At 42.2% G+C, this 12,279-nt stretch overlaps 1 protein-coding gene across 5 annotated transcripts in view; it reads right to left on the bottom strand.

Moving 5' to 3' along the window:
* The window catches only part of ZMYM5 (zinc finger MYM-type containing 5), a 45,476-nt gene that overhangs the window by 7,686 nt on the left and 25,511 nt on the right, over window positions 1–12,279 (bottom strand). For 3 of the 5 annotated variants that reach the window (XM_028497543.2, XM_028497542.2, XM_028497544.2), the window contains one exon: window positions 5,318–6,380. In XM_028497543.2, the coding sequence (XP_028353344.1) occupies window positions 5,622–6,380 (759 nt within the window). In that variant the 3' untranslated portion in view covers window positions 5,318–5,621. Of the gene's footprint in view, window positions 1–5,043; window positions 6,381–12,279 lie in introns of those variants that run through there. The other 2 variants (XM_028497545.2, XM_028497546.1) reach the window with 2 other exon arrangements.

The following is a 12,279-nucleotide window of genomic DNA, read 5'->3' on the forward strand; positions in this document are numbered from 1 at the left end:
CTGCTCCGTGGCACGTGGGATCTTCCCGGACCAGGCCTCGAACCTGCGTTCCCTACACTGGCAGGCGGATTCTTAACCGCTGCGCCGCCAGGGAAGCCCCGTAGTTGTTTTAAGGTCACAGTTTGATAAGGCCGCAGGCACGGGCCCCGGGTTCTCTCCCAGCTCCCGCAGGCGCCCCCCCAGCGTCCCCACCTCCCGCAGGCGGGGCTCGGCCCGCGTTCTGTGCGCCGGCGCCCGCGCCCTGCGGCCGGGGAGGAGAGGTGCCAGGAGGAGGGGCGATGCACCTCGGCCGGCTCCTGGAGCCCCATCTGCGCGATGCGCGGCGGCGCAGAGGCTGGATCAGGGCCGGGGCTTCCAGGGTGGGGTGCGCACTCGCCCCGAGAGCCCCGCGGGAGCCTGGCCCCTCGGACCCTCCCCTGTGAAAGCCTCCACGTGCCCACAGCAGGCGCGGCACCGGCTTGCGGAGGCACTCGGAGGCTCCGACCAGACAACGTCCTTCTCTGCAAAGGGAGTGACAATCTGGGCCACCAGGAAAGCCCGCGACTTACAGATAAGCAGAGTTTCACCCACAGAAGGAGGAGGATGCAGGACCGTAGTTTTTAAACTTTGATCGGAGCTATTTAGCGGAAGAACACAAAGAGATGCAGTCATTTTTCAGCTAAAGGATGTGATACGAATCTGCGGAGAGTGAAAACGCAGGCCACACCAGCACTGATACTGGAAGAAGCTCTTGGCCTGCAAGCCTGCGGTTCTTGGTCATGCCTTCCGCCTGTCGATGGTGCCTAGATGATCTCACCTGATGTAACCAAGATTGAGAGCTACGGGCCTCCCCAAAGCCTGTCAGCACTGCCAGTTACCTTCTTTCTTGAGGGGAATTTGTGGATTTCAGATAAGGATACCTAAATCGTTTTCTGAAAGTTATCAATTATGAACACATAGCAGGGTTCTGCTCGCAAATAAACATGCAAGCAAAAATAAGGGAGGCGAGGAAGGTCAAACCAGGTAGAGAGACGACTTACACAAAACCTGGAGTCGTGACAGGGTCTGCCTCTCGGGGAAACAGGAAGTTTAGAAAGCCAAGTCCCTGGAGGGATGGGTAGGAAGGAATTACAGGTGAAGCTGGTCGAGGCTGCTGGGGCCCAATAGTAAGTGTCCTTGTGCCAAGGCGAATGCTGGTGTGTCCTCTCGAAACCCCCCCGCATGTTAAAGTCCTGACCCCAAGGACCTCAGAACGCAACTGCACTTGGAGATATTTTAAAGAGGTAGTTAGGTTTAAATGCCTTCATTAGGCGGGCCCCAATCTGATATGACTGGTATCCTTATGCGAATAGGAGTTTGGGGACTTCCCTGGTGGGCCAGTGGTTGGGACTCAGCGCTCTCACTGCCGTGGGCCAGGGTTCAATCCCTGGCGGGGGAACTAGGATTCCGCAAGCCACGTGGCATGCCCCCCCACCAAAAAAAGTAAATGGATGAAAGAGGATGGCCTGTAACTTTTCCTTCTTGTATTATTCTTGTCAGGTTTTGTTATTTTTTTGATATTCGTTCAATATCTTTGTCAGGATATTTTTGGCCTTGTAAAACAAGCTGTGAAGTGCCCTTTTCTTTCCATTTTCTGGGAGTTTATGTTCAAGATGGGTATTATCTCTTCCCTATGGAAGATTTCACCAGAGAAGGATTATGAGCCTGCAGTTTTCTTTGTGATAAGGCTTGTAGTTTCAGAGTCTATTTCTTAAACAGAGACAAGCCATTCAGATTTTCTATTTTTCCTTGGGACAGATTTGGTAAGTTGTTTCTCAAGTGATTAGTCTATCACATCAAATTTGTCAAACTCTTTGACCTAAGTTGATCATAATATTACGTTTTTAGTGTCCATAGGATCTCCAGTGGTTCTTCATATTGGTTATTTTTCTCTTTTTTGCTCCCTTGATCAGTTTCAATAGTGAAACTGAGTAGGACCCTGTGCCGCTTTCCTGGGTATAAGCTTCTCCATGTTCCCCACCTTTCGTTTGTGGGAAAAGCTTTGATCTCCTAGGCCTTCCCCGAGTTCCAAAGAGCAGACTCAAGCAGCTAATGATTAGTGAGAAAATGCAGAAACAAGTAGTAGTAGCTTGAACAACAGTTGAGCCATAAATCAGTTGCAGGACCTCTAGTTCCTCCTCAAGGGATGTAGGTAACAATCTGAGCAGAGCCTTGAGTCATTTCACAGAAACCAGGGCTCCACCACATGCAAACTGCTTAACAAAGTCAGAGACCCAGGCCAACTGGAGCCAGACTGACAGAAATCTGTGTGTTAAGACCCAACCAATCAGAAGAACCATGAGCTGATCACACACTTAAGACCCTTACCCTAATTTTTAGTCTTTAAAAACCCTTGCCCTGAAGCCACCAGGGCATTCGGGGCCTTCGAGGGTTGGCTGTCAGGTCTCCTTGCTGGTGCCTTGCAAATAAATGCTACTTTCCTTCCCCACAAGCCGGGTCAGTGGATTGACTGCTGTGCCTCGGGCGGGCGACCCGAGTTCGGTTTGGTAAACTGGAGGTTTACAGTTCTATTAATTTGTAAGCACATGACTTATGAAAGTCTTTTTAACACGCATGTGAGTGAGCTGTTAGTCTCATTCCCCGGGTTTTAGGTTTCCCTTGCTCTATCTGTAGGCTTGAACTGGAACAAATGCTCTTCACTCCAAATGTGACTTCCAGGGCAGTGATTCATAACCATCTACTCTCCAAGCTTAAAAGCTCAGCTGCTGGGACTTCCCTGGCAGTCCAGTGGTTAAGACTCCACGCTTCCACTGCAGGGGGCACGGGTTCGATCCCTGGTTGGGGAACTAAGATCCGGCATGCTGTGTGACGTGGCCAGAAAAAAAAAAAACAAACAACCACAACTCAGCTGCTTAAAAAAAAAAATCAGTCATAAGCTTTTGAAAGCCTTCTCTAGTCCAGAATACCACACCACTATTTTCCCAAACTAACTTCTCACTTTCTCAGAAACAAAGACTTGGGTATGTGGCTCAAGTTCTTTCAACTCTAGTTAACTCCTCAAATTAATTTCATCCTAACATGGTCACACTTTATAGTTCAACATAATAAGAGATATGCTCCACTTCTCAAATTTTGTACTTCACGTTGTCTTTATCCACCACCTCTTTCCCTACGGTCTACCGCTGATGCCAAGGAGCTGGAGTTTCAAACTGAAAGCAACGGGGAACTTCAGAGCTTTGAACCAGAAGTGATACGACCTAAAATGATACAGCATCACTCCCTCCACCGAACCTGACTGAGCTCTTTGCTCCAATTACTCATTCACTTCTCCATCCTGTACAGTGAACTGTAACTTATACACACAGTGGCTATTAGCAACTCTTACTTGACTACAGTACTGAGTAAGGGAGGGACAGGGGATCACAGGAAGAAAATGGCTCAAGGTAAGAGTTTTTTTGATTATTTTTTAATAATTTATTTATTTTACTTATTTTTGGCTGCGTTGGGTCTTCGTTGCTGCATGCGGGCTTTCTCTAGTTGCGGGGAGCGGGGGCTACTCTTTGTTGCTGTGTGTGGGCTTCTCATTGCGGTGTCTTCTCTTGTTGTGGAGCACAGGCTATAGGCACGCAGGCTCAGTAGTTGTGGCACACGGGCTTAGTTGCTCCGCAGCATGTGGAATCTTCCTGGACCAGGGGTTGAACCTGCGTCCCCTGCATTGGCAGGGGGAGTCTTAACCACTGCGCCACCAGGGAGGCCCCAATGTAAGTCTTAAAGACAGCAATTTTGAAAATCTGAGGTTTATGAAAAAAATTCACTTGTGCTCTGTGAGATGACAAAACCAATAAATTGCCATTTCTTGAGGACTGTTATTCTGAATTGCCCTTCCTAATTTTTGATATTAAATTTGTAGTAGGAGATAATGTTTTTCTAATGCCTTTTCTCAGTGAAATTAAAATGATGGAAACAGACCCTGGGTATGTCCAGATCAGAGGTGACAAATCCTGCAGCAGGGGAGTGGGGGACGGTAAGCAGGACTTCCACTTACTGTTTTCTTCCTTCCTTCTTTAAGGTGAGTCCATACTAATTTTACAATGTGAAAAAAGAGCTAGATAAGGAAAAAGAAACTAAATGATTCACCAGGCTAGAGAGATTTACTTTTATCACCTTCTGAATTTACAGTTGACTTTTTCTTCAACCTCTCATTAAGAAAAATTTCATACACATCAAAAAGTTGAAAGAAATTTACAGTGAACACGGATAAACCCAGCACCTACATCTTTTGAATTTTTCACATTTAACTCATTACCACGTGCCTCATAGGTGTGCCTGCCGTATGCTGAAGAAATGAAAGAAGTTAAAAGTTGAGGATCTAATTTTGTTTTCTCAATGGATAAAGTGGCCGCTGGTTGATTTCATTAGTTTGCTCAGATACCCAAGCGTCTATCTAAGACAGTCATATGACAAATCTGTCATTTGATTAACAGGTAAGTGTTCATGAAATAATGGGCACACGAACATTTGCAGAGGGACTTCAGAACTGGATATGCTCGGAGTATCCCCGCAGGCCTCTGGAGGAGGCTGGATTTTGGAAACACCCCAGAGCCCCATTCAGGCCCAAATATGAAAGACTGAAACGGTCCAGCTGTCAGAAAACAAAATGGTTATAAACTAATGAGAATGATCTTCCTGGTTACTCCCCAAACACTTTACTGCGCTGGCCTCCCCTACAGAGTCTGCAGGCGCTCCCGTGTTGGCCCTACCAAGGACGCAACTCGATCTGCTCAGGCACCGCTCACAGGAAAAGCCTTGAAACAAGTGTACGTAAGGATGGGATGCGCAACAGAACTGCTGTCAGAAACCAGAAACAAAGGGAGAATTAGTAAATACATGGTGAAGGGAACACTGATTAACCAACTGAAGAAACTGACACTCTTAATTTTCATAAGTGTATTTTTCCTTCAGAGGAAAAGAAAAAAATGCCACAATACAAAAATGTTAACTTACTATATTTTTATTTTAATATTTCTTATGTTTGTACCAACATAAAAATAGGTATACACTCTTTATGCTTATAGTTTTTACATGACAATAAAAGCTAAAACATTTACAAATTAAGTTAAAACAAAACAAAACCAATAAAACACAAATTCACCACTTTCATCTATTTAACATAGCAAATAATGCTGCTTTGCTGAAATAATAAAATAACATTTTGCCTAAATGAAATAAACCATAAGTATTTGGTTTAATAGCAAAAAGCTGCAGTTTCAGATCCCCGTTCTGTTTCTGAATAACAATGCTTGTCCACGTAAGTACCTTGTTCGACTGGTACTGATAAATTCAAGTCTTTCCCTCCCTCTCTCAGAGTATTAGCCACACCAGTCAAATGTCAGTCCTGAAGTGCCCATTTTAAAAGGTGTGAATTGAAAAGCTGAAAAGATCAACAATTGCCTTCAGTGAAATCGGGCATTAATCACTACAAATCCAACTAGCTTTAGACTTTGGAGCGGAAACCATCTTTACTAGTTACTTGCTATGATACTTATTGCTGATGAGCTGATAAATCACTCCGTCTGGGAGCCTCAGCACAGAGGCACCGACTGTCAGGGTACAGGTCTGAGTAAGTGTGCGACCTCATCATGTCAGCTCAGGTCTAAGGTGTGTAAGAGCTTCACGCCCTCCTTTCCCACGCTCTCCTGTAATCTGTGTTCCACAGCTTTACTTTTTTTCAAATCAGATTTTAATTTTGAATATTTAACCCTATTGTTGATGTGCATCTCACTCTCCTCATGTTTGCTAAGAATATGTGATAAATGCTGCCAATCTCTGCAGCCGTTCTCATTCTTCAGTTGATTTTTTCCTTCCCCAAAGAGTTTGCAATATAGACAAAACACAGAATCTTTCGAGGTCGAATAAAGTAACCAGGATCTAGTGGTTTTTTCACCATTTGGAAGAATTCTTGTATAGTAAGTTTCTGAAAACTTCCTCCCTGTACCGTCCTTTGGAAAGTTAAAATTTCTCACTTGAGGTGGATCATTTTCAACTAGAGTGTCCCTTGCTTTAATACTCAAAATTCGGGGCCACGTACCTGGATCTGCAGAAAGCACAGCTGGTATAATGGAGTCTTCTGATTGTTTCTCTCCTAGTTGCTCTTGAAATTTATCAGCTATGGTTGACACAGAAGGAGGTAAATTCACATCCTGTTGGACCAATGATGCATCTTGGCTACATTCTGCTGTCACTTGTAGTTCTGAAGTCTTTTCCTTTTTCACTGGTGTTCTTTCTATTTTTTCCAAAAGTATATTCAATGACCCATACAATTCTCTTGCATTTTCTTCTCTAACAGCACTCCTTTTTCTGTTTTCCGATGCTAGCACTTTTTTTGAGTTTGTTTCCATCATCTGAGGAAAAAGAGATTACAATTTTATTTCAAATTATTAACACTGAAAAAAATTAATGTATATACAAATGCCCAATACGCACACGAAAAAGATGCTTATCGTTCATCACCAAAGAAATACAGATCAATACCACCACATACCCGTTCACACCCACTAGGCTGGCTATAATGAAAAGAGAGATGATGACAGGCATTAACAGAGGTGTGGAGACACTGGAACCCCCTCAGGCGCTGGTGGCAAGGTAAAACGGTGCTGCTGCCTGGGAACGCGGGGGCAGCTCCTCAAAGTTAACGACAATGCAAAAATGAAGACATATGTCCCCACAAAGACTTGCACAAAGTGTTCACAGCAACACTAGTCACAGTAACCAAAAAGGAGAAATAACAATGTGGTATTATCCATACAATGTAATATTATTTGGCAATAAAAGTTAAGTGCAGTAAAGATATATGCTATGACTTGGATGCACCTTGAAAACAGTATGATATGTGAAAGTCCGTCACAAGGTGCCACACAGTGTATGACTCCATCCCATGAAAAGACACATTAGCTCTTCTGGAGTCAACAAAATAAAAATGCAAAAACACAGTCAAAATAACACAGGTGCATACGCTGTGAAGGACATCCCGCTAGCTATAACATTTTAGTACAGGGTACAACTTGACCACGGTATACAACGGAGCTCAAGGAACTAAGAGCATTGTTCTGATTCAGTCCCGAACGCAGACACAGCGCTGAGCTAAGAGCAGGTGTGACACGATCAGGTTTGCGCTCTAGAAAGACTGCTCTGATGGCACAGCCGTCTCCGGTGCTCAGGAAGGCCAGGGTACAGAGAGGCCAGGAGGCTGTGGGGGCAGTTTGGGCAAGAAGGGAGGGTGGGCACGTCGAGGGTGTGGTGCTGGAGACAGCACCGGGAGAGGGTAGGGAGTAGAATCTGGGTTAGCTGGTAACTGAGCGGCTCTGGGGACGAAGACAGAGGAGCAAACGTAACCGGAAGTTTCTGCCGGGATGGGGGATGTTTCTGACCGGATGGGGCTGTTTACTGATTTGGGAAACAAAAAAGGAAAGCAGGTTTGGAGTGTGTTTTAGACACAGAGTTTGAGATATCTGTGGAACATTCAAATGGAAATTAGATGGATGTACTAGTGTGAAACTGAAGAAATACGATCTATAGATACATTCTGGAAGTCATCAAAATATGTATTCATTTAAACTATGGGATTGGATAAGACTATACCAGAAGAGCACATTTAAGAAGAAACAGAACGCCAAGGACTGTTAGTGTTATTTTTTTTTCTAACATAACCGAATCCAAGCCTTGGGCTTCTTTCCTTCCTGAGTTTCTCGGTAGTGAGTAGGCAGTCAAGTTGTTATAATTCCCCGCACATCTAAGACTCATCATTCTGGAGATCACTAAATTGAATCCAATGTAGATCCTAGCCTCAGGGAACTCATGGCATTTGTATAATTAAATGTTGGTATCAGATGCACTAGAACATATATACTATATATATTTTTTTGGCCACACCACGCGGCTTGCAGGATCTTAGTTCCCCATGTTAATTAAGGTTTCAGGTGTGAGGTCAAATCTAGCTGTGTGACTTTGGGTAAGACACTTCTCTGAAAGTCAGTATCTTTAACATATTTCAAAGGTTTTATTTATTTGAAATTGAATATACAATTAATAAAGAACATCAACTAATTACATCTGGCTAATTAAAACAAGTAAACTAATTAACACCCCCTTTCCCAGAAGTTAACTACTTTCCACATTTTTAGCTGATTCTTTTCGTGTTCACTTCCAAATATCAAAATAACATGCTCGTATTGCTTTTACTTATTTTTCCTCCCAGTTTTAGGCATCACTATTGACTTCTCAATGAGGAAGATGCAAATTTAGTTCTCCTTCTCACCGTGCTTATCACACACACTCACCCTCCAGCCACCCACTCATCCTTTTTCAACTCTGGCACCGCTGATCCTTGGCCAGATACTGCTCTGTTGTGAAGGCCTGTCTGGCCCCCACTCAGTGATGCCAGGAGCACTCTCCCAGTTGTGATAAAAAAAAAAAATGTTGGAAGACCTTGACGAATGTCCCGCGGGGGACAAAATCACCCCCCATTAGGTCAGTGGCCAAGACCGAGATTCCATCTTTACATTGATGACTGTGCATTTTATTCTGAGATAAGCCACTAACTGCAAGATTTCAGTTTTTCCTTAAGGTCCTCATGTATCACCAAGGCTTTCTATCGTGAAGGCCTGCCACTAACCACTTATAAACACTAACGTGGTAGGGGGAAAGCACATTTACGAAACTTCTGTACTCTACAGAAATATCATTCCTGTACTTGCCAACTGCTCATGAGCTATGTGCATGACTGACACACGCGCGGTAGAAGAAAGAGAAAAAGACACTTTTGAGGGGGATCAGAGTGGCAGGCAGGACAGTTATTCCAGCAACTCTGAATATGCGGCTGCTGCCTGTTTTGACTACGTTCATTCTCCCATTTGCACCCCCCTCCGGCGTTCGTTTAGAAAGTAAAGACTGATAAGCTATGAGCCATCCTTATGTTCTTCAGAGGGTAAGCAGTGTATCTGTCTGAAGTTTATGAACTCATTGTTCTTAACTGAGCAAAAGCACAGAGGCTAAGCAGGTACAGGTCAAGCATCCACACACACATACACACCCACGTACAAATATGATGACCTAAGATAGTTACTTATTACCAAAGCAGAGAGTATTTTTTAAATTTAACCTTTTATACCCCAAATATTGTCATTCAACATGTAATCAATATAAAATTTTTTTGAATTTTATTTATTTTTTATACAGCAGGTTCTTACTAGTTATCCATTTTATACCTATTAGTGTGTACATGTCAATCCCAGTCTCCCAGTTCATCCCACCACCACCACCGCCCCTGCCACTTTCACCCCTTGGTGTCCATGCGTTTGTTCCCTACATCTGTGTCCCTTATTTCTGCCCTGCAAACCGGTTCATCTGTACCATTTTTCTAGGTTCCACATATATGCGTTTATATATGATATTTGTTTTTCTCTTTCTGACTTACTTCACTCTGTATGACAGTCTCTAGATCCATCCACGTCTCTACAAACGACCCAATTTCGTTCCTTTTTATGGCTAAGTAATATTCCATTACATATAGGTACCACATCTCCTTTATCCAATCGTCTGTCTATGGGCATTTAGGTTGCTTCCATGACCTGGCTACTGTAAATTGTGCTGCAGTGAACATTGGGATGCATGTGTCTTTTTGAATTATGGTTTTCTCTGGGTATATGCGCAGTAGTGGGATTGCTGGGTCATATGGTAATTCTAGTTTTAGTTTGTTAAGGAACCTCCATACTGTTCTCCATAGTGACTGTATCAATTAACATTCCCACCAACAGTGCAAGAGGGTTCCCTTTTCTCCACACGCTCTCCAGCATCTGTTGTTTGTAGATTTTCTGATGATGCCCATTCTAACCAGTGTGAGGCGATACCACATTGTAGTTTGGATTTGCATTTCTCTAATAATCAGTGATGCTGAGAAGCTTTTCATGTGCCTCTTGGCCTCTTGTACGTCTTCTTTGGAGAAATGTCATTTAGGGCTTCTGCCCATTTTTTGATTAGGTTGTTTGATTTAATATTGAGCTGCATGAGCTGTTTATATATTCTGGAGATTAATCCTTTGTCCACTGATTCGTGGACAATATTGCAAATATTTTCTCCCATTCTGAGGGCTGTCTTTTCATCTTGTTTATAAAAGCTTTTGCACAGCAAAAGAAACTAAGTTTCATTAGGTCCCGTTTGTTTATTTTTGTTTTTATTTCCATCACTCTGGGAGGTGGGTCAAAAAAGATCTTGCTGTGATTTATGTCAAAGAGTATTCTTCCTATCTTTTCCTCTAAGTTTTATAGTGTCTAGCCTTACATTTGGGAATTTAATCCATTTTATTTTTGTGTATGGTGTTAGGGAGTGTTCTAATTTCATTCTTTTACATGTAGTTGTCCAGTTTGCCCAGCACCACTTATCGAAGAGGCTGTCTTTTCTCTATTGTATATTCTTGCCTCCTTTATCAAAGATAAGGTGACCATATGTGTGTGGGTTTATCTCTGGGCTTTCTATCCTGTTCCATTGATCTATATTTCTGTTTTTGTGCCAGTACCATACTGTCTTGATTACTGTAGCTTTGTAGTATAGTCTGAAGTCAGGGAGCCTGTTTCCTCCAGCTCCGTTTTTTTTTCCCTCAAGACTGCTTTGGCTATTCGGGGTCCTTTGTGTCGCCATACAAATTTTAAGATTTTTTGTTCCCGGTTTGTAAAAACTGCCACTGGTAATTTGATAGGGATTGCATTGAATCTGTAGATTGCTTTGGGGAGTAGAGTCATTTTCACAATATTGATTCTTCCAACCCAAGAACATGGTATATCTCTCCATCTGTTTGTACCATCTTTAATTTCTTTCATCAGAGTCTTATACTTTTCTGCATACAGATCTTTTGTCTCCTTAGGTAGGTTTATTTCTAGGTATTTTACTCTTTTTGTTGCAATGGTGAATGGGATTGTTTCCTTAATTTCTCTTTCTGATCTTTTGTTATTAGTGTATAGGAATGCAAGCGATTTCTGTGCATTAAGTCTGTATCCTGCAACTTCACCAAATTCATTGATTAGCTCTAGTAGGTTTTTGGTGGCATCTTCAGGATTCTCTATGTATAGTATCATGTCATCTGCAAACAGCGACACTTTTACTTCTTCTTTTCCGATTTGTATTCCTTTTATTTCTTTTTCTTCTCTGACTGCTGTGGCTAGGACTTCCAAAACTATGTTGAATAACAGTGGCGAGAGCGTACATCCTTGTCCTTTTCCTAATCTTAGAGGAAATGCTTCCAGTATTTCACCATTGAGAATGATGTTTGCTGTGGGTCTGTCATATATGGCCTTTATTATGTTGAGGTAGGTTCCCTCTATGCCCACTTTCTGGACAGTTTTTATCATAAATGGGTGTTGACTTTTGTCAAAAGCTTTTCTGCATCTTTTGAGATGATCATTTAGTTTTTATTCTTCAATTTGTTAATATGCAGTATCACACTGATTGATTTGCGTATATTGAAGAATCCTTGCATCCCTGGGATAAATCCCACTTGATCATGGTGTATGATCCTTTTAGTGTGTTATTGGATTCTGTTTGCAAGTATTTTGTTGAGGATTTCTGTATCTATATTCATCAGTAATATTGGTCTGTAATTTTCTTTTTTTGTAGTATCTTTGTCTGGTTTTGGTATCAGGGTGATGGTGGCCTCATAGAATGAGTTTGGGAGTGTTCCATCTTCTGCAATTTTTTGGAAGAGTTTGAGAAGGATGGGTGTTAGCTCTTCTCTAAATGTTTGATAGAATTCACCTGTGAAGCCATCTGGTCTTGGACTTTTCTTTGTTGGAAAATTTTTAATCACAGTTTCAATTTCATTACTTGTGATTGGTCTGTTCATATTTTCTATTTCTTCCTGGTTCAGTCTGGTAAGGTTATACCTTTCTAAGAATTTGTCCATTTCTTCCAGGTTGTCAATTTTATTGGCATTGAGTTGCTTGTAGTAGTCTTTTAGGAAGTTTCGTATTTCTGCAGTGTCTGTTGTAACTTCTTTTTCATTTCTAATTTTAGTGATTTGAGTCCTCTCCCTCTTTTTCTTGATGAGTCTGGCTAAAGGTGTATCAATTTTATTTATCTTCTCAAAGAACCAGCTTTTAGTTTATTCATCTTTGCTATTGTTTTGTTTCTATTTCATTTATATCTGCTCTGATCTTTATGATTTCTTTCCTTCTACTAACTTTGTGCTTTGTTTGTTCTTCTTTCTCTAGTTCCTTTGGGTGTAAGGTTAGATTGTTTATTTGAGATTTTTCT

This window comes from Physeter macrocephalus, chromosome 13 (assembly GCF_002837175.3).
Source record: "Physeter macrocephalus isolate SW-GA chromosome 13, ASM283717v5, whole genome shotgun sequence".
NCBI lineage: Eukaryota > Metazoa > Chordata > Mammalia > Artiodactyla > Physeteridae > Physeter > Physeter macrocephalus.